Consider the following 21,934-nt stretch of genomic DNA (forward strand, 5'->3'; position numbering starts at 1 on the left):
ATGGCGAAATAAAAATGCTTTCTAGAAAACGAGAGAATTCAACCGCTCCAAAGAAGACACTTGAATGAAAGTCCGCTCTCCAAAGCTACTTTGGAGTAGGCTTTGGCTTCGACGTGCAAAGAGTTGGAGACTTCTTAGCAGTGGTAGTCTTCGACTTTGTCCTTGTAGTTGTCTTGCGAGTCGTCGGAGTTGTCGACTTACGAGTAGTTGTCTTTTTCTTCGTAGTAGTCGGACGGGTTGTGGTCTTCTTTGAAGTTGTAGTAGTCTTCTTTGAAGTTGTAGTAGCCTTCTTTGAAGTCGTAGCAGCAGCAGTAGTCTTCTTCGAAGTAGTGGTTGTCTTCTGTGACGAAGTGGTCTTCTTAGTCGTCGCCGGAGTTGTCGTAGGAGACGAAATCACAGTCGTAGTCTTCGTTGAAGCAGCAGTCGTCTTAGTGCTACTAGTAGTTGTCTGACTGGTAGAGGTTGTCGTTGTAGTCGTGGTAGTAGTTGAACTCGTTGAAGGCACAGTAGTCGTACTACTGCTGGTAGGAGGGGTACACAGATCTGAAACCCCTCAAAGAACAAAAAATAATTCCAGAAAGCACCCAATTAGCAATCCACCGCAAACAAAAAAATTCCCTTCCCACCCGCGTGCGAAGAACCAGAACTTGGTATATCTAAACATCATTAAAGAAAGTCCACTTTTGCTTCCCCTCTCGCTCCCTTCTCTTTATTATTGTTACATCGTATTTTATCATGACAGAGTCTCACGTAACATACTTGTCAATGGTACTCTAAACCAGCATACAAGCAGTTGGAGGACAGTAGCCGTGATTACAAGCAAAGCTGCAAAGTCCCGAGTACCCATCTCCCAACCCAGGCAATGGGACTCCGTTCTGGCCAGTCGTTGGTGGTGGGGTATTTGGCGCTCCCCAGGAAGTGCATCGGCAGACTCCAGATGGGCAGTACCCGAAGTAGCACGAGAAATCACAGAGGCCCGCGAAATTCCCATCGCCTTCGCCGTGGTTGCAGACGCTAGCTGGAGTAGGAGTTGGGCTTGCGGTAGTGGTAGTGGTGGAGCGGGTAGTGGTGGTTGTGGAGCGAGTAGTGGTAGTAGTCGTACACGTACCAGTTGATGGTGTGAATTCGCCCACGTAGGCGTTGAAGTTGTAACGGGCACAGGTGGAAGCGACCTGGATACCACCGTTGCCGGAGATAATGTCGCAGTTGTTACGGCGGAGCTTGAAGCTCTGAGTACCAGTGGCCATGTCGACAGACGAGAGAACGATACCGGCACCAACGTTGATTGTAACCTCGGAATTGCCACCAGATTTAACAATCAATTGAGCGGGTGAGGTGAGCAATGTGGCGACAAAGATCTTGTCCTGAGCGAAGTCCCAGCCAGTAGGTTTGGCAAGGGGATCAGAGCAAGTAAGTCCCTTAGGGTGTGGGCGATACCAGTAGACGAGTTTTTCTTCGGTAACAGTAGGGCTGCTAGCACCGGCCTTATAAGCAGTGATGTAAGGTTTGCTCAAAGTACGCCAGGCATCATGTGGGAACCCAGCGGCCCATTGACTAGAGCCATCATCGCTATGTCCAGCGTTGTATGGTCCAATGTAAGAAGATTCACCGAAATCTATAAAATATCAGAATGAGACCCCTCGTTTCCACACTGTCAGTAGGTCGGTAAACTTACCATTCCAGGTAACAATTTGGATCAAAGGCGGGGCGATAGACAGAATCTGGTTCCAGCGAGTCACATAGAGGTCATCACTGGCGAAAATCCAGTTCTTTTGCCAAGAGCTGAAGTCGAAGTGGGTAAAGAACCATGGAGAGACAGCTACGACAATGTTAATTTTCACTACCCGAACTCAACCATGGACGAGAAAAATTATGAACTTACGGGCCATGTAGACCTTTCCGGCCAAAGCAGATAGATAAGCAGTATCCGAAGCGGTAGTCATGGGACCAGCAATAGGATTGTTGTTGCTGTTTGGCCAAGCGACCCAAGAGAAGGCACCGTCGACAGCAGCATTGTTCTGAACATTTGGCGGTTGCCAATTTGGAAGAATCTCCAAAGATGTAGAGACTTGGCTTCTGACGGTATTCCAGTTATTGCCGAAACCATCGCCAATGAAAGTAGTAACGACAGCCTTGTTGTTATGCTTGAGAGCAGCTGGGTGAGCAGCGTAAGTCTGCAAAATTCCGACGATTTCCGACACAGAGCTGCTATCCGGTGCAAACCAAGCAAAGTCGAAAGAGATATATAACTTGAAGTTCAAGCTTTGAGCCTCACTATAAGCAAGAGCCAACTGGGTTGGGGTGAAAGCATCAACGGCTACTCGAGCAATATTCAATGCAAAGGCATCGATTCCAATGGCCTTGGCAGCATTGATATCCTCTTGCCAGTTGGCGGCGGTATAGCCACCAGTAATACCCAACTAAAAGCGAAGTTCTTAGAATCATATTCAAATTGATATATATATATTCGTTGAAATTTTAGAAGAATCAATCATACCATAAAGTGAGCAGTTGCAATCTTCGATCCAGACTGGCGTTCAACCAACCCAGTGTTGGTTGGAAGGGAATGAGTGCCATAGGCACAGAGCAGCACGGCTGCAACTCGTAGAAGCTTCATATTGAATTCTCTTCACCAATATTAATATGGGGTAGATATTGTTAATGAAGTTTGAATTTGCCTCTCCTTTAGGATCAATTGGCGACTGGAGACCCTGTGTTGTCGATGTTGGAAAAAGGAGTCGTCTCAGAGCAGGGACACCGATGCTTTATATATACAGTCGACTCCTTTTTACCGCCCCAAGTAAGATTCCCATAATCTAAAACTTCACAACTGTCGGGTATCATGTTTATTCGAACGGTGACCAGGCTCCGTCTCTCAAAATGCGAATGGCTCGTTAGATTCATTATACCGTACCGGAATACCCCTGTTTAGCGCTAACTATTGTTACCCAGCTGCCCTGTCAATCCGGCTGCAGTTACTTTACGGCCCCGGGTTTCATCATTAGGGCTATGTCAGCCCGCTGGCTAGGCCTAACCTAAGGTTTAGTAATTATAGAAAATCTGCAGAAGAGCCCCTGCCCAGATGCGGGTCACCCTATATCGACCGATTGAGGCTTTTCCCGTTGGCGTTCCACCGACATGTCGGTTGGAAAAATCGTCGATGGGTGCAGATTTGGGCGGAGCCGTGGTGCAAGAAACCTAGGAAACCTAGTTCTACGAGCTCATCTACCAGGACGTGCGTCAAGAAGTGATGAAGTGGAATATTCGAATTGGAAAGAATACACGGATTCACGGTTAAATATCGTATTCATGTATGTGATCCTTTGTAATTATACTCGCCCTTTGCGGTCCTAACCCGAGAGGCGAATGGATCCTGGGCCTATAGGGCGAATATATGGAGCCGAAGAGCTCATACCACTTTCCCGCTGTATCGATAGGCAAGATTGTGGAGATAGTGGGGCCGGCTTGAAATTTCTCCGTTCGCTGTTTCTATAACGATTTCAATGTTATGCATATAGAAACGTTCACTAATCACTAGCCCAGATTTTTGTAGCTTCGGAGGCGTTCAGTATATGTATGTAAATACATAGAATACTACCCGCTGTCGCAGGTGTGGGGATTTGGCATCGAAGTCTGGAATGGGAGTTGAAATGTTTGACAACTTGCAGCCGACCTGGGCATCCAAGCCTCTTTGTATGTTGAGTAATCTTACACCATGGGGAAAGATGACAGCATTAGGTCCCCAGCACCGCAAATGCAAGCAGCATCAATTGGGCGGGTTTGTGCGACGGGAAGCTTATGGAATTCTGCAGGGGCCCCCCAAAGTATTTAAATATATTTGGTGGCTTCGGAGCTCCTCGGCCTTCGGTCGGGGACAATTATCCAGGAGGCCAACTTACTAAGCACCCTTCAGAAGTCAGAATGGGATTTCACATTATAAATGATAGAGAGTACCGAGGATTCGAAGACATATTTTATTATTACTATGTAAGCAGTTATTGCCAAACTTTCAGGGGATATTTCTTTGAAACGTTTTTTGACATTCAAAACGGCCGTTTCATTTACGAGATAAGCTTATCGGAGCTGTCTACAGCTATAGAGCCGAGGTCAGCAATCTCTAACGAGAGGCTATTTATACCCTTCCGAATTCCCCTCCCAAGAATTTTGGCAAACTTAGATATTTATTTCAACCTAAACCATAACTAAATATTATAACGATAAAAATTTTTAAAAAAAAACTCTAAGATCGATCGTAGTATTGATGTGTGTTGTGGGGATATTAAGCTGCGTAAATTTTTGACGCAACAGAATCTGTAAATTTTCTAGCTCGTCGAATTTACACAACTTCGCTAGAGACTTCAAATAGTGTATATCTAAGAAAGTGGGTGTGCGGTATGGGGATATGTATGTACAGGCGCACAATTAAAAAAAAATACTATATGAAAGATCTTAAGATCATGCATAAGAACCAAGTGGCATCCAAACACCGTAGTCTCATACGTATGTAGCATTTTGAATTGTAAAGCTCGAGTCGACTAGTCCTGTAAAGCCGTAGACCACGCTTGATCGTGATCGGGTATCCGCGAAATTCGAACGTATGCATGCACGTACCAATTGCATCCAACAATTTATAAATTTAGCTAGTGTTTTCTCTAGAGTGGGTACCTAAGTAGTCAATTAATACATGACGTCGATGGGCGTCTGAAGTTGCGAACGGAATTAGTTCCCAGCAAATAATTTATTCTAGAGAATATCAATTAACTTTAATACATCCACGTATACGTGTATACGCGCGGATGCCAAGCCGACAGTAGTGGACCCATCGACCTGGAAAATAATATTAACCAGCTCGAACGTTCGAAATTTCGGCCAACAGTTTAAAGTTCAAGGAGGTTAGGCGTCGTGTTAGCAGCCGACTGGTTTACAGGCCACTGCCATGCAAGTATATCTGCCACGATGTTTCCCAACCAACTTCAAGGGTATAATATTGATATCCAATCCAAAGAAACTATTTCAAACAAACGCTCGTAATATTGCGTCGTAGAAACACCAAGAATATCAATCACAACCTTGGCACTAAAGCGCCCAAAATATGTACGCCAATGAAGCTAGCTCTTGCGCCTATTTTGGCATTCCGAGAGATTCAGCGGCGCCCAAAATCATGGCGTCCCGCCGTCTCGGAACCATAATCGAGTGCCGCGACGAAATACAACACCAACACCGTACGTATATAATGATTGAACCGAAAGAAGTACTTCTTCGTAATAAAAATGAGTTTTGACTTTCGGAACAATCAGGATATTAGATAAGCAATAAAGCAATTTAGGGAAACAGGTGTCCCATTTCCATATCCCTTGGATTTAGAGTGGGGCCGGATTCGCAATTGTCACTCAAGAATGCATCCCAGGTCACATTGTCACAATGGTTTGTTTCCAGATCAGCTTTTACTAATGTAGTGTGGTTTGGGGATAGTATTCCTGAAAACCTTTTCTAAAATGGGGATAGTGCGCATGCGAAACCTCGGGACTGGGAACAGCTCCGGTTCGATCTTTCAAGGGAGCTTGAGCAAGCGCGATATATAATCGACACCCCCATGTTTTAATTGCTATCAACCTGAACATTAGCTATTTTTGCACGCGGAGTATACTATTGCACAAGCTTAGAAATAATTTTCCCTTTTATTCTGGTACTGTAGAGCCAAATTGTTACGTTCATTCCAATCCCATCCCGCCTGGTTGCCGGCGTATATTTCAGAATATGTTAAACGCATCAGCCATTGGATGCATATTTATTATTTTCTTTTAAATCCCGGATTGAGATTACAAACCGAGGAATGGAGCAGACTGCCTTGATTTCAATACGCATTAGTCTTCGATCCCCACCGTACACGTGTACAAATATGCAAATCAGCTATTCTAGACTATAAAGCGGCTCGCACCGCGGACCGCGGTGGAGCCTAATCAACCTAGCGCGGCTGGACCGTCCGCAAGATGTAATTCCTCTTGCTAATCCGCTTTCCCCAATCTCACTTTAGCTTGATATTATCGTGATATCAACAGCGGGGTAGCTGCTCGATTTACCAGTATATCCCAGCCATAACAGCGGAGTAAACTGCAGGCCACGTATGTATTTCGAATTTTTCTCCACTTGAGGACCCTTAATCCAATAAGAAGGACCCTGTTAATCATACCAAACCGCGGATTTGTCCAGAGTGATAGAAGACGTCATTTTCTAGAGGTACTTCTTAAACGTAAGAAATCCCGTATAGACTCGTAAAAGTAAACCACCCGGCCGTCCCAAAGACCAAACTGTCGGATCCAAATTTTTATTCCATCCAGGACGTCTGGTAATTCTTGTACCACCTCCAAAATATGCGCTCACAATTCATGCTCCCAATCAGCGGGCCGATTGCGCCTACTGTCGTATTATACGGTGGCGTATTTTGCGCCATCGTCTATGTCATCCGAAAAACATTCTTTTCCGCGAAGAAATTACCGCTGCCGCCGGGTCCGAAGGGTGTACCGATTCTGGGGAACGTAACCGACCTTCCGCCTAAAGGACTGCCAGAATGGGAACACTGGGCGAAGCACAAGGATATTTATGGGCCTATAAGCTCCATAACTGTTTTCGGACAGACGATTATTTTACTACATGACGTAGATATGGCAGTAGAGCTATTAGATAAGAGATCGGCGAAGTTTTCTTCGAGGCCGTCTATGGTATTTCCCAAAATGTATGGTCTTATACACAATATACAAAATATGGCAAGAAATATGTGGTTAACATGTCCGATGCTGGTATTGTAGGTGTGGCTATGAACACGAAATGGGTATCTTAGGTTATGATAGATATCACCGCAAGACACGGAAGCTAGCCGCCGGGCAGATAGGATCAACAGCATCAATAAAACAATTCCATGATCTTATCGACCTTCAAACTCGACGGTTTTTGTTACAGACACTGGAAAATCCAGATAACCTTCTTGAAAACTTGCAAATGTAAGCTTCAAAAGCCATACAATACTATATGACCATAAATATTACAGTAGAGGCTAACGATATGGTGGTGTGTATACAGTCAAGCAGCCTCCATTATTCTAGAAATTCTATTCGGATACAATGTCAACCCTAACGGTCGTGATCCCCTTGTCACCCTCGCCAACAAATTCATGGCTGAATTCGGCGAAGCCATTGTCGCAGGCGCCTGGCTTGTTGATATGATTCCATGGCTTCGATTCCTCCCAGACTGCATGCCAGGAGCAGGCTTTAAGAAAATTGCCCGCGAATACACCCAAACATACCAAGACTGCATGAACATCCCATACGCCTTCACCGAAAACCACCGGAGATACAAAACATCATACATCTCAAAACTTCTAGACACAAACCCCGATGAAGCAGAAATCGAGCTCATCAAAAACAGCGCTGCTTCGCTATATGGTGGCGGAGCTGATACAACCGTTGCATCAATGGGTTTCTTTTTCCTTGCTATGTCACTGTTCCCTGATATTCAGATCAAGGCAAGAGAAGAGATTGATCGTGTGACTGGAGGATTTGCTTCAAGGTTACCTACATTGCAAGATCGTCCAAACCTGCCATATGTTGAAGCTGTGGTAAAGGAAACAATGCGATGGGTACCCATTGCACCGCTTTGCGTGCCTCACACTAGTGACGAAGAAGATGAATTCCGTGGATATCGAATCCCGAGGGGTACACTAGTGATCCCATCCATTGCATGGTTCTCCCAAGATCCGAATACATACAGCGAACCGCATTTATTCAAGCCCGAACGATTCCTTGGCCCAGGTCCAGTTGAGAGAGATCCTTACACTTTTGTTTTTGGATTCGGTAGAAGGATATGCCCTGGACGTCGTCTAGCAGATGCCAGTGTGTTCATTGCTCTCGCACAATCTTTGGCAGTTTTCGATATCAAGAAGCCGATTGATCCAAAGACTGGCATGCCAATTGAACGAATAGTAGGTGCTACACCTGGACTGGTAACCCACCCGACTACTTACCACTTTAATATAACACCAAGGAGTGAGGCGCATGCAGCTTTGGTTAAGGCTGTTGAGACAGAACACCCTTATGGAGACCTTGAAGATGCTTCGTTACTTCGGGGTAACATCAAAGCATATATGTCGGCTGAACACCGAGCTTCTACTGAGGGTGTAAAGGGAGCTTAGATTTCCGCAGCTTCAATGTAGATTGATATTCTTTCGTATCTTTCTTTCTCTTCCTTTGTATTCCAGTATCGATACCTATCTTTCTAGTTTTTGTATATCCTTCCTCGTGTAGTTAGCAAGCGTTTGAGTTGTTTTTGTTTTAATAGTATCATGATTTGACTAAAATTCTTTAGATACGCCTATATAGGCTCGGCCGTTATGATGTGTATTAACCAGAGCTGAATTTATAGAATATTGAATTCGAACGTTACCATTTTTAGATTTGCCAATTTGGCGTTCCCATGATTCGGGTGGATTAATTATTAGTAGTTAAAGCATACTCCGCAGGAAACTTCCTAGGTTGTATGCCTGTATGAAACAACTTCTATCCGCAGTTTTCGTATTACAATATTAGCTTTGTAGAATTCAAGGTTGCAATTGATAAACTCGCAAATTGTGATATGGTTTGCACCCGTCGCGGCGTAGTGCGGTTCAAATCGACGTCACGAAGGGTTCAAACAAGCGAACACACGCGACCAAACCAAACCGTCGCCCCAATGCATTCAACCACATCAAAGCTCCGCGAGACCCTCGCCCGGGCACCGCGCAATTCCGCCTATGCCCGTCACATCCAAAAATGTCTACAGTACGTAGACTTCTACGGCGGATCGGTGCCCACCGCTCCAAAGGGCAAAACCGAACGCGATCTGTTAGAACAAGAATTCGAGTTCCTGCGTGATGACTCGAACGACAACGGTACTGGTAACAACGACACAGCCAAAGAAATAGCAAAAAAATATTATGAAAATTTATTCCGAGAATTCGCTTTGATTGATTTATCAAGATGGCGAGAAGGGCAGGTATGTTAAGACTCCGCCCCCTGCGGTTTTATTTTTTATCTTTTAAGTTATAGTATAATATATAATAATATTATGTATCGATACTACTACTATAACGTCGTACAAACCAGTCGGAGCAATTTACTAATCAAAAATATAATAATGTAGGTTGCATTACGTTGGCGGACAAAGCAAGAAGTTCTGCAGGGTCTGGGGCAATTCACATGCGCCTCGTTAACATGTCCCCGACATGCTGCAGCGCCAACTGAGGAATCTATAGACGAGTTTAGGCTCGATGATACCAGTACCAGGGACAACAACAAGAGCGAAACAGGCGAAGGTGTTGGACTTGAGACCTTCGAAATGAACTTTGGGTATATGGAAAAAGGGGTAAAAAAGAATGCTTTGGTGAAAGTCTGCGTATGCGAAAAATGCGCTGGGAAATTAAGGAGGGTAAAGGAAGGGCGAAAAGATGATGACAGGCGAGAGCGAAGGAGAAGCAGGGATCGGAGAGATTCTAAAGACAGGCGGCATAGACGACATAGGGATGAAAGTGAAGAACATGCATCAAGGACAAGGCGCAGGAAAGATGATGAAAAAGAAAGAATATCCGATCATGGTGGTGTCGAAGATTCTGGGGAAAGTAGTCGACGTCATAAAAGTAGGGACCGTCACCACAGAAGTGACCGACGCAGCAGCCGCAAGGATGAGAGCGAACGATACCACCGATCTAACCATAAGAGGACCTCTCGATCTCGGTCCCCAAGCCATGGTCCCACTTGAACGTACATATATCATTATATGATTTGTTATATGTATTGGTTTCTTTTTCCCTTTCCCTCTTCTCATTCAAAGTCGCCTCCAACAGCTCAAATTGTCGACAACATCCATAAAAGTCCAGCTCATACCATATCCTGGCAAACCAATAACATGCCATTATCATCTCAAACGGCTGTCCTCCAGAATCTTCGCTTTGCATTGCCACGAACCTCATAATCCTCTTCAATACCCCTGTTGGCAAATTCATAATCCCAACCCTGCTCTTCTCCGCCACGTCGATCAACTTTCCTCCCCTAACAATCTCTAATTGCTTCGCCCTCTTTTCTGGATTAATTGGTTCCAATCTCCCTCCTACCCCTTCTTTCCACTCCGTCGCAACCGCCAATTTCCTATCATCACCCCCAAAGGCATCCACAACCTCAAACTTTACACTAGCCAACCCACATCTCCTACACCCTCCCAACCAAAGATCATCAGTATGCCCATAACACCTACAGACCTTTTCAAACACCGTACTCCCCATCCTAGAATCCTTACAAACCAACTTACAATGTCTACAGAACGTTTCATAAAACCCATACTCATAAACCGGCTTCTTGCTATACACTGCGCCTCCTCTGATCGGTTGCATCATCAACTCGTACCCCACGAGATCCTTTGCCCATGTTAACCATCTTATTTTCGAATATGGTGATTTAAGTCGTATTAAGAATCGAAGTTCACCCCATCGCTCCATATACTCTTCTAAAAACAATTTAGCACCGGAACTTCGACGTTTGGATTTCGAATACGGGATTAAGAGACCCCGTGGGCAGCGGTGGTGGTCGCACCATATTGTAGAATATGTGAACGGCCTGGCGGATTGCTGGGGATTGTAATGGCCGTTCTTTGAAAGTATTTTATGGATTGGCGGGATTTGTTTATGGGGATTGGTAGAGGAGTATTCTGGGGAATATTGAAAAGTAGCTTGAGGTAGATTGTACAGAGAACGAGGGAAGAATATACCAGTTGTCGTATCCAAAAACAGAGCGGAAGTACAACCTGGAGAGCAGAGAGGGTGGGAACAATATGGGCATTTAGGTCGCTTTGATAAACTAGCCCATGAAGAGATGGAATATCGAGTACTTTTCTCTCTGTCCTGTAAGGGAGCTACAGGAGGAAGAAAGCGAAGATGGATACGAGAGAAACATTCTGCTTCGGCCTTTGTATCCGGTCCGAATGCATGTATCCTTGGTTTTGGACAAATGCGTCGAAGGGATTTCGTCGTAAGAGATAAGGATATTAGGTCGGCAATGCGAAGATATTTGGTGATTAAGTACAATATATCGATTGGAAGGTTTAAGAACGGTGAATTTGGGGTTTCAGCCGTTGAGGGGACCTGAGAATCAATACATGTAGAAGAATGATCATCCAAGGACTTCGACTTGCGGGACGAAGATTGCTTCGAAGTCTCTGAATGTGGCTTTGAGAGTCTCTTCTTTACCAGCTGTAACATCTTTGCAAAATTGATACCGGCGCTCAATCTTTAGATGTAGATATCTGTGATGTACGTTAAGGTCAAAGACATGAATCCCCGCCCCCCTCCTGTCGAAATTCAATATGCGTTGGTTCTGTGGTATATCGGACCGGGAAAATAGTAGCTTGCTCAGGAACCCTCGAGCAAATTTCAGTACCAATAATCTTGCTTAGACCCAGGGGTATGTATAAATGTTGAAAGTTCGGTATTACCTAGGGTTATATATCGACAGCCAAGTGGATGTCTACAATTTGAGAGGGTAGTATGGATGTTGAACCCGACCAGGACGGTCGAACCCGCACATGTCTGATGGTGAACTGGAACTGCAGTTTGGTTCTCTGCCCCGTCCAAATTCTGTCCCAAATAAATACTTAATTAGGTAAATAGCCGAAGTTGATGCCATTTTGGCATATTCAGGGTGCACCAAGAACATGTAAAACAATATGAAGTCGAATTTCAGCAGATCGATACTAGTAGAACTCATTGCTTCCTTGCACCTGACTTTGAGATTGGGGCTATGGTAAATTAAACGGGAAAAAGATAAATATAAACAACATGATTAGGATAGTAAATCTAGGACATCAAGTCGAAGTCTCTGCAGCATCCTGCGACCAGGTCTGGTTGCGGGAGTGGCAATCGTAGAATTCTTCTTCATCCGAGCTATCTTCAAGGTCAGAAGCCCAATCACTATCTTCTTCCTCTTCACTTGCGCTGCTCGATATATCATCCACCAAAGACACTCTGGCTGACCCACGAATGCGATCCAGGAGCTGCATAAAACCGGTCTGCCATTCTTCTTCATTTGATTCCGGGATACGATCCATATTCTGTTTGTTCTCGAATCTCCAATCCATAACTTCTATAGGCGTACCCCCGTAGAGACCCTCTTTACAATCCACGATCTCGAGACTGACCTCTACATCTATTGCCGAAAAATCAACAGTTCTGAATAGCTCGAGTACTTCAAAGCTTCCATACCGTGCCAGATAATGAAGGAAATTCCAGCCGTATTTATCTTTGAGTCCGAAATTGATATTCCTCGCCTCCCTCAGAATTACGGACAACGATGCAACCTTATTTCCCCGAATGGTGTCCATGATCACCGTACTAACATTAATTCCATTGCATCTATTAACATCAGCCCCATGATCCAAAAGAAATTTTGTTGTCCGGGGGTAGTTAAGCCCCGCCATATACGTAAGTGGGCTGATGCCGGATGCCGTTCCCAGGTTAACGTCTGCGCCAGCATCGATCAATAGCGCAGCAAGTCGAAGATTTTCATTTTCTTGAGACTCGCTGATTCCGTCTGGGTAGCTTATCTCAAAATTGCAATAATATAACAGGGGTGTGACCGGCGTCGCTGTGGAGAAGGAGTTGATGAACTGCGGTGGGCAATATTTTAGGCAAAGTGCCAAGCTTTCGACTGAACGCGAACGAATCAAGATACTTTTGCCTTCTTTGCAGCATTTTGTTACGTCTGCACCATTTTTGAGCAATATTTCAATCGTCTCAAGATCGTTCCTTATAACTGCCCACATAAGAGGAGTTCTACCCATCTTATCACTTTTGTCGATTAAGCTCAGCCCAAGGTACCCCTTCAGCTCCTCTCTAAGGTCGCCAGTCTCAATCCCAATAATTATCTTGTGAAGCTTCGTCATCTCGAGTGCGTCAAAGTCAATTTCGGATTCTGGGAGATATATATTAGGATCGTTGAGAATCCTGTTAAGCGCACTATCGACTGAAGCTAACTGATATTCCTTTTTGATGAGGCACGCATAGGAATATGGAGAGCTTTAGAATAAATTATCAGTCATGTTTGACGAGTTCTCCATGCTTATCTACCTATATACTAGAGTTATTTAGGATCTCAACGAACTTACTTGCCATAATAATTTTCCACGGTTGAGTCAACCCCTTGCGAGAGAAGAAACTCGATCATCCGGAGGTAGGCATCCAGTCTATCTTCCGCCCCCAGAATACCATTGATGGCCCACTCACGGAAACCCCTGTAGTTAGTTTAAGTTATCGTGCTTTTAGGTTTAACCAAAAATATTAATATTTGGAAGGGAGGAGGTTACATGAATCAAACTGTGCCCTGCGTTGCTGTCGATATCCTTCGACGAAGCTTTCCCCTCCTGAAAAAGCCTGCTCAACCCCTCCAAATCTGCCCTCCCGACCATATAAAAGGGGTTTTCCCAAGACTTTAGGTCATTATAACACCGGACATTCCAAGTTTTTATGAGAACCTCCGGGCACTGGGATACCCGAACGTGCACCGAGAGCATCTTTGTTAGGAGCCATTTTGGGAAAGCATACTGCACTCTCATGTTTCCACTCCTATCTCGACTACAATTTCGAATAGTGCAAGAAGGCGAAATAGATGGGATCCCGTTATATCCGATAAAAAGATCTCCAACTAACTTTGAGAGAATGGAAGGACTTTGTATATTCCTTCGGCGGTGGCATACACATTTGCACAAGGGGTCGCAAAGACCACCTGATGAAATGCTAAGCGGCAAAATCACACTATCTCGCTGGTAGTTTGTGATGGATTTATTATAAGAATAAGTAATTTGAGGAGAAGATGTTGGAGGTATAGTAGCGCTAGCGTGTGGTATACCACCAATCGCAGGGACGGTCTGTGTCGGGATTAGTTGAAGCTGATTTCCCGTATTCTGTTGAAAGCCATCGACTCTCTTGTGCAGGGAATTTTGCGAGGAAATTATTTGCGAAATTCCATTCCTGTTCTCAAGTGCAAGGTATTGGAGGCTCTGTTGTAAAGAGATTTCCAATTGTTCAACGCGAGCTTCGATGCGAAATGAAGATGCTCTAATTAATTATCTATCGTTAGTAATTTCCTAGGCCCATTTGAACGAGTAAACTACCCAAATAGACTATCAAAGTGTGGACTGCGTCTTGCAATACGAGACTAATATAAGAGGTACACAGCCTTAAATTTAAGTTTTCACTTACGAATTCATCAACCCTATTCCATTAGCAATCTCCATCCTAATATCCCTCAGTCCATCCTTGGCCTTTATCAACTTCGATTGTTCTTTCATATAACCAATCTTGCTGAACTTTCCTTTGCTGTCCACCAATTTCGTCTCCACCACTTGGCATATATCCTTCAGCTCGTTTGTAGCCCGATCTAGGAGGTTCTTAACACCAATGAGTTCAGGCGGTAAGCCCCAGACGTTCCCTTGCTGACCGCCCAGAGTAACATGCTTGTTCAGTATACTCTCACAAGAGTGTACTACTAAGCGAAGGTCGCTAACTTCGTTCTGAAGCGCCATGACGATCTCTGGTGCACCCCGGAGTGCGATTAACTTAGCCAAGCCATTGCTGACTTGAACTGCCGCGGTGACTATCGCGATGATGGATGCTGTAACGGATAGCGGGTCCATTTTTCAATTTGTGTGACGTCGCGTCGTTCCAAACCGATTGAAGCTGAAGGCAAGCCCAAAATTTGACGAGGATAACTATTATATCGATGAAACTGGGAGCTACTCGAGAAGAAGACGGAAATTCGAGTCTAAGAATGAGAGAAATAAAAAGACGCTGAGAAAGGTGCCAATCGATATATTTCTGCTAGCCTCGAGACCAGCCGCAGGAAAGGGCGAGGTACTTCCGCATCAGGCTGTATAATTGGAACTGTATATATATATATATGCAAGGCTGATTGAATACACGTCGTTTACCCCGCCCGATCCTTAACGCATTCATGCAGGCCAAGCCAAGTCATGGTGACTGGTTATCATCCGATTACCAGTAGCCTTGCTGCACCTCTATGGCGCTCTACGTATGAAGACCAGATAGTTTTTGTGTCGATATCTCCATCTGTATGGATGTGCCTCTGCTTCACGGTCGAAAAAAAAGCATTCAACACATCAGCCTTGTTGTATTTAAGCTTGTAGTTAGTCTCGTTCTTAGATTCAAAATCGGGAACAGCTTATCTCGTGAATTAAATTAAAGGCAAAAAACTAAACTTCATAAGAGATACCGCCTAGGATCGATACGCTACCGTGCTTAGTCTTGCTTTCGTCAAACTCAACAATCGATCATAATAAAATCCCTGGTGTTAAGTTCAATCATCATGCATCATTCCATTCCCATACCAAACATAGCCTCGTTTGTTTCTATCGTTTGTCCGCCAATCGAAGATCCGCCCAGAGAAACAAAAAAAAAGAATCCAGAGGATCCTGAACGAAAAAAAGAGGTCGAACTGGGATTCGAACCCGGGTCCCCGGAAAGCTTTCGACGAATTCAGAGAATTCTGGTCAAAATCCGATGTGATAACCAACTACACTATTCAACCGTAATCGACGGAGATCGGCTTCTTCTTCTACATATATGATCCTCATCCCAAAACCGACGGAATTGGGGAATAATCGTTATTAACCAGAAATCAAAGCTGATATGTCTCTTCTTAGGTCTACGATATGATCCCAATACCTTATCCCATGATCGATCGAATATCGAGTCGGATATCTATCCTACACTCGAAACAAAATACCCACGTCAAAAACAACCCAAAATCGCTATTTGTTGTATTTTGCAACCTATCGAAAATGTTCATACAATCAAATTGAACTTCACACTCGTGACATGCATCATTAACATCCCAACCCCACTTCAAAGCCCACCAAAGTAAGAGTATGAACCATCAAAAAACCAGGTTCCACGGGCTATCTAACCTCACGGTGCGCTAGTAATCTCGTATACGCAGTCCCGCCATATGCTAGCACTACGATGCAGCAACCGCAGGCCAAGACCGTCGCAATGCATCATCCGGCATGCAGTGGGTTGGCCCCGTTTTTTAACCCAAGTCAATCCACCAAGATCGCTGGGAGCCGACCATGATAAATCAGCTCTGAATAGATATCTACTACGTTCTAGAGATGTTTATCCAGACATCCGACAAAAACTGGTTGAAATCACAGCCAATTTACCGTTGTTTTCTCCAGATAGACCGTTACCAATTTCATACCTTCCGGGGAGGATGAAGCCTTCGCAGTTCGCTTCGATATTGCAAAATGACTTTGATGTCGGGTATTGGGATATGAAGGGCGCGTGGTCGGTTGCGGAAGAAAATATCATTAGGAGACAAGCAGAATATAAAGCACACGGTGATATGTTTCTACAAAATGTCATGGTATTGATGCTTCAGAAATATCTACCAGATAGTTTACCACCGGGGTGTTTCGCGGTATGTATTATATAAACCACCCTTCTCTAATGCATATATATTGCTTATGAAAAAATTCCTAACCACTCAAAAATAATCTAAAAAAACCATAGTAGAATTTCTACAAATTCATCAACAGCCATTCACTTTTCCGCCTCATCCTGGCATTCAGACTCCAACTCTACTGCCGTCGAGAATTCCGTCTTTTCCCACCAGATCCACGCTTCTACCGAAAGCAGATGATAACCCTCCAACGCTGGGCTACCAGTCGGATTCCAGTGACCTCAGAGGATGAATTCAACAAAGCAACCCAACTTCTAGACAATCTAGAAAGAAATCTGGTCGACATCGCAGACGATGACCCAGATCTTGAAGCCGCGATTAGAAGGGTTAATCCCGTTCTAGGCGCCCGGGTCCTTAATAGACACATCTCACATCTTGAAATGGGCCCCGGTCTTTCTGCAGCTGCAGTAATATCTGAAGATATCGAGTGGCTTACGGATGTCTGTGGAGATATCATGTTTTTGATATTACACCGGGGTATCAAACAGGCGGAAACGGATTTTAAAATCAACGAGGGGGTGGTAGATACGCCTGATAATACTACTGCGGAAGAGTATAATAAATGGCATTTATATTTAGACCAAGTTACCGAGGAAGGAACGAAAAGACTTACTCTCGAAGATATTCATAATAAATTCCTTCAAATGGAAGATCAAGACAGTCAAGATATGAACGATGCTTCATCATCAAAAATCGAAGAAACTCCAGATATCCCTCCATATCTGAGAAGAGTCTTCCAAGGTATCTACGGCAGAATAGCAAGATCAACAGCTTCCAACACCACCCGCCGGCACCACCGCGACGAAGACAATACCACAGGAAAAGGCTGGGACTTCATCACGGAAGACGATACAGCCCCAGAAATACCACCTGAAGACCAACTCCCCGGTATTAGGCTACCATTCGGCGCAAAACCAGGCAGAAGAAACAGAGTACCCTCAAGATCAAACCTATCGCCGATAAACATCCGCAACCGCCTCCTCAAACGAAACTCAAGAACCAAATCCATAGATATATTCACAAATGACACCGACACCATCGACACCCTCAGTCCCACATATCAATCCCTAACACTCCCAGACCCCTCCGGGAGAATATATTCAACCCCAAACGGCCAAAAAGACACACTGGACAATCACCGCTTTATGTCCCTCTTAAAATTACTTAACTCCAACTCAGAAGACTCAACAGAACCTTTAAACCAAGAACCCCCCGACCTCCCATCAAAAGAACCATCCTCCAAAAAACCAATCTTCTTCGGCCCAGCCCTCTGGAAAGCACCCCAGAAACCTCCCCCTCCAACCTCACCCACCTCAACCCCGCAAGAACCACCCACATCAACCCCAAAAAAAGGTTCCTTGGCCCCTCAAACCCCCTTCCCAATCCGCCGTGTAGACTCCAGCCCAATAAAAACCCCACCCCCTCTCCCCAAATCCTCACACTCCCCTTTCAACCTCTCCACCATTCAAAACCTCGATTCAATCCTTCACAACCTCGCCGCTGCCAAAAAAACCGATCGAGCCGCCATCAAACAATATCTAAAATTCAACCCAATTCCTCCATTAGGAAGCGAAGACGAACAAATTGAAGAAGAAGAAGAGGGGGGAGAAGAAGAACAGGAACAACAAGAAAGAGAACCCCAACCCTCAAAAATCTTAACCCTCCACAAAAAAAACCTCTACCAACCTTCAACGATAGATATAGATATCCAAAAACTAAAAGAAGAACTCGAAGAACCACCAAAAACTCAAATCGAGAATTTAAAGTCTCAAATGCAGGATTTATTCTCATCTATCAAAATCAAACAATGAAATCTTCCGAGATACCTACTTACTTATATATTCTACCGAATGTACAAAATATACCAATACATATATATCCACCATGTATCACAAGCATTTGTACATGTGTACTACACAATGCACCATCACAAAACATCATGCACATGTACTTCTATAACAAAATTTAAAGCGAGTATCAGAATATATATGTCGACGAATTCCCAATCAATAGAATCTACTTATTAATCCCACTACCCACTAGCTAGAATCCCAATACCCTTTCCATTGGACCATAGTAAACAAAACAAAGTCCCATGCATGCATGGTGCCCAAACCAGACCCGACTAAAAACATAATCTCAGTCCCATCCCATGCATACAGAATCCCAATACCATATACCCAATAACCCAAATTTGCAAAAGAGCAATACAGAAAAACCAGCCACAGTAGTCTATCATGCATCATGACTTCCAAAAAAAAAGGTCCTTACTCAAAAACCCTCCTAAACCTCTCCTTCCCCCAAACTTCATCATCCCAACAATCCGAACTTTCAAACCCCAAAACCCCAACTGCCTTAATCCTCATCCTCTCCCTCTTCTCCACAAACCCCCCTCCCTTCTTACCACCAAATACCCCCCGGCCAAACCTTAAACTTTTAAATTTATTCGACCGGCCCCCAGAATTAATAAAATTAAAATCAAAATCAAAATTCCCATACCAACCCGCACCCCTCTTCTTCTTCAACCCCTTCAACTTCCTTCCCCCAGTTTTATCCCCCCACAATCCCTTAATCATACTCTCCCTATCCCTCTCAACTTTCCTCAACAGAACCTGTTTCCACATCGGCGTGACCATTTTAGCAACTTCTTCAATATTCCGCGTTATAGCAATCTCACTGTCCATATCCTGAATTTCCCTATACGCTGCTTCCCACGGTAAAGCTATATGCCCTTGTTGCCAATTACTGGGAAGTCCAAAATCAATCCATCGAGGATCCTGCGGCGCCAATGCCGATTCCAAAAAATCTAACGTCTTGGGTTCCGTTTCGTACTTGACGTCGAATACTCGGTATCCAAAGTATGACCATACTCCATCCGACTTTAAAATCCCCAAAACCATATGCATCAGCATCACATCTACATATAAAGAAAGAATAGAACATGAAAACTTACCACCTGCTTATTAAACCCCGACATCCTAATCTCCGCCGGCGTCATCTCCGAAAGCCTCGGCCTCCCAGGCTCAATATTAAACCCCCCAGCTCTAGCTTCATCCGTAAACTCCCCGCTAAACCCTCTAAAAACACTATCCTCCTCACCTCGATCAGGAAGCCCATCAACAACCTCAGAAACTCCCAACCAAGCTCCCTGTCGTGTAGTATAAGCCATTTCAATCCCCGCCTCCAAACATGCATATAAAAACCTAACTTCGCCACTTAACCTACAATTCCTCACCATCCTTCCAACTTCCCCAACTTTCCATTTTACCCTCCTCTGCCCTTCATCCTCCCATGCATCTCCAACTCTAAAAAACTCCATCAAATCCTTATTATTCACTCTCGTGGGCCTAGGCTCATCCATCCGTCTAGTGGACCACCTGAAATACTGATACTCTTCGTCCTCGGGTTCTTCAAAAACCCTATAAATCGCAAACTCCGCTCTTCCAAGTTGTATCATCACAATCCTTGCTCCCGAATCAACTTTGGGTGTTCCCTCTCCACCAAGTGTTCCCACGTCCGGTTCGTCGAAATCAAGGCTTAGTTTAGTCTGGTATTCATCCGGATCTCGTACAGCTGGTAAGGCGTTTGATACATTAACAAGCCAAAGCAAGGGTGCGATCCTTTCCCAACGGCCCGGCTCGAATAATTGATTAAGGTACCTGCGTATTTGATTTCGAACGGTCTTTCGTTCTGTAAAGTAAGGGCAAAGAATGGTGACGTCGGCTGGGATCTCGCTCTGATCACCACCAATCCGGACAGCATAATCCGGAATCGTTTCCGCAGATGCTGTCTCAAATTTGTCAGTACCTATACTTTTCTAGTTTTCCCTTTTTTCTTTAAAAGAAAAAAAGAAAAGAAGAAGAATACTCACGATCGATCTGCCCCTCAAAAACCTTCAACGCATACCAAACAACTCCAATAAACTTCCTCATCTCCCACTTCCTCTCCTCACTACTCCACCTCACCCCCACACATCTAACAGTCCCACTGGGAGTCCAATCAACCGCCAAATTCCCCAAAACACCCTTCATAAACCCTTCCCACCTCTCCGCAACCACCAACTCCACCCTAGTACCCCCAGAACTCTTAATAACAGACTTCACAAACTCCGAAAGTTCAACCCTCAAATTCTTATCCATAACCCTCAAAAACTCAATCGCCCTTTTCAAAGCCTCATCCTCCCTATGAAGCGCATTATAACATACCGCCAAACATGCCTCATGAACAATTTCATCAGGAATCAACCTCCCCCCAGCATTCTGATTAACTTTCGTTTGTTGAAATCTCACCGCATGCATAGCTCTATCCCGAAGTACTTGTGCATATTCCTCCGGATTCAACTCTGCTTTTTCAATCGACTCTTGAATCTCTCTATACTCTCTAGAAATCCTTCTTCTAGTCCTCGTATTCGCTGCAGTAAACATCATAGGTTGAGAAATCATCCTTCTTAAAGCTGACTTTCGAGGTTTTAAAATTGGCGTGTTATGTCTTAGACTGGGTGTAGACCGTGTATGACGTAAAGAAATATTACCGGGTGCGTAAGGCGGGGTTGAATAATCTGTGAGACCGGTTCCATGTTGATAGCCTGAAGATGGAGGTGGCGGTACCGCTGGAGGAGCCCTCGACGACGCTGATCTAGCACGTGATGCATATGATGATGGCCCGGCTTGGGGATTTGATGATGGTCCGGCGCCTGGTTCCCATAATGGCCATTCAGGATCATCTGGCTGTCGAGTTCCATATCCCTCTCCATAAGCTGCAGCTGCAGAGAACATATTTCCTGCTTTGATAAGCAACTGAAAACAGCCAAACCGAATTATATTACCCAAACAAAGACAAAGAAAGTAAAATCAACGACACAAAGCTAATAAAAACCCGTTGGATGAAAGTAGTACTATGATAAGCAGACCCGAGTAAGTATAATATAAGAAAATACTTTAGAAGGCGCGGGAGGGCTTGTAGGAAGAAGTGGCGGGCGAACGACGGGGCGATTTCTGATGATGATGATGATGATGATGAGATAAGGGTTTGTCGGAATTCTTCTAGCTCTTCGGACGTAAAATTGCCGTCCATAGGGTAATTTCTTATTATATGTCAAGAATTCTTTTTGTAGTTAGTTGAGGAGTATGGGGGGTTTTGGGTTCTGGATTTATCCATAGACTAGGTACTTAGTTGTATTGTGGAGGGTGATGGTGGAATGGTAAGTAGAGGAAAAGTACTTTCTGTTAGTGAAGACTTGATAGGAATTATACCATATTTATGCTTTATATCCTAAATACGCACCTCCTCTTATGAAACCCCCATAAGCAATTACTAAATATTTCAAATAAATAAAATGTTAAGAATGACAATAAACGATATTCCTCAATAAACAGACGATCAAA

General features: G+C 44.3%; 7 protein-coding genes across 7 annotated transcripts; 3 read left to right on the forward strand and 4 right to left on the reverse strand.

Annotated features, from left to right (window-relative positions):
- Positions 1-85: 85 nt before the first annotated feature.
- On the reverse strand, positions 86-2,617 carry AOL_s00081g119 (uncharacterized protein; the record flags this gene model as incomplete). Its single annotated transcript, XM_011124937.1, has 5 exons — positions 86-543; positions 788-1,615; positions 1,676-1,819; positions 1,883-2,420; positions 2,498-2,617. 5 exons carry the CDS (start codon positions 2,615-2,617, stop codon positions 86-88), a joined length of 2,088 nt encoding a protein of 695 aa, XP_011123239.1.
- Positions 2,618-6,371: 3,754 nt separating this feature from the next.
- Positions 6,372-8,185, forward strand: AOL_s00081g120 (uncharacterized protein; the record flags this gene model as incomplete). Its single annotated transcript, XM_011124938.1, has 3 exons — positions 6,372-6,733; positions 6,807-6,998; positions 7,078-8,185. 3 exons carry the CDS (start codon positions 6,372-6,374, stop codon positions 8,183-8,185), a joined length of 1,662 nt encoding a protein of 553 aa, XP_011123240.1.
- A 536-nt stretch (positions 8,186-8,721) lies between these two features.
- On the forward strand, positions 8,722-9,786 carry AOL_s00081g121 (uncharacterized protein; the record flags this gene model as incomplete). The annotated part of the gene is made up of 2 exons (XM_011124939.1): positions 8,722-9,024; positions 9,172-9,786. The coding sequence occupies 2 exons, from the start codon at positions 8,722-8,724 to the stop codon at positions 9,784-9,786; spliced, it is 918 nt and encodes a 305-aa protein (XP_011123241.1).
- Positions 9,787-9,947: 161 nt separating this feature from the next.
- AOL_s00081g122 (uncharacterized protein) lies at positions 9,948-11,278 on the reverse strand (the record flags this gene model as incomplete). The annotated part of the gene is made up of 2 exons (XM_011124940.1): positions 9,948-10,076; positions 10,139-11,278. The coding sequence occupies 2 exons, from the start codon at positions 11,276-11,278 to the stop codon at positions 9,948-9,950; spliced, it is 1,269 nt and encodes a 422-aa protein (XP_011123242.1).
- A 602-nt stretch (positions 11,279-11,880) lies between these two features.
- Positions 11,881-14,706, reverse strand: AOL_s00081g123 (uncharacterized protein; the record flags this gene model as incomplete). Its single annotated transcript, XM_011124941.1, has 4 exons — positions 11,881-13,090; positions 13,180-13,292; positions 13,378-14,128; positions 14,273-14,706. The coding sequence occupies 4 exons, from the start codon at positions 14,704-14,706 to the stop codon at positions 11,881-11,883; spliced, it is 2,508 nt and encodes an 835-aa protein (XP_011123243.1).
- Positions 14,707-16,301: 1,595 nt separating this feature from the next.
- AOL_s00081g124 (uncharacterized protein) lies at positions 16,302-18,361 on the forward strand (the record flags this gene model as incomplete). The annotated part of the gene is made up of 2 exons (XM_011124942.1): positions 16,302-16,508; positions 16,604-18,361. The coding sequence occupies 2 exons, from the start codon at positions 16,302-16,304 to the stop codon at positions 18,359-18,361; spliced, it is 1,965 nt and encodes a 654-aa protein (XP_011123244.1).
- Positions 18,362-18,817: 456 nt separating this feature from the next.
- Positions 18,818-21,325, reverse strand: AOL_s00081g125 (uncharacterized protein; the record flags this gene model as incomplete). Its single annotated transcript, XM_011124943.1, has 3 exons — positions 18,818-19,429; positions 19,504-20,336; positions 20,422-21,325. 3 exons carry the CDS (start codon positions 21,323-21,325, stop codon positions 18,818-18,820), a joined length of 2,349 nt encoding a protein of 782 aa, XP_011123245.1.
- Between the last annotated feature and the right edge of the window lie 609 nt (positions 21,326-21,934).

The sequence above is a fragment of the Orbilia oligospora genome, assembly GCF_000225545.1.
Source record: "Orbilia oligospora ATCC 24927 unplaced genomic scaffold scaffold00081, whole genome shotgun sequence".
NCBI lineage: Eukaryota > Fungi > Ascomycota > Orbiliomycetes > Orbiliales > Orbiliaceae > Orbilia > Orbilia oligospora.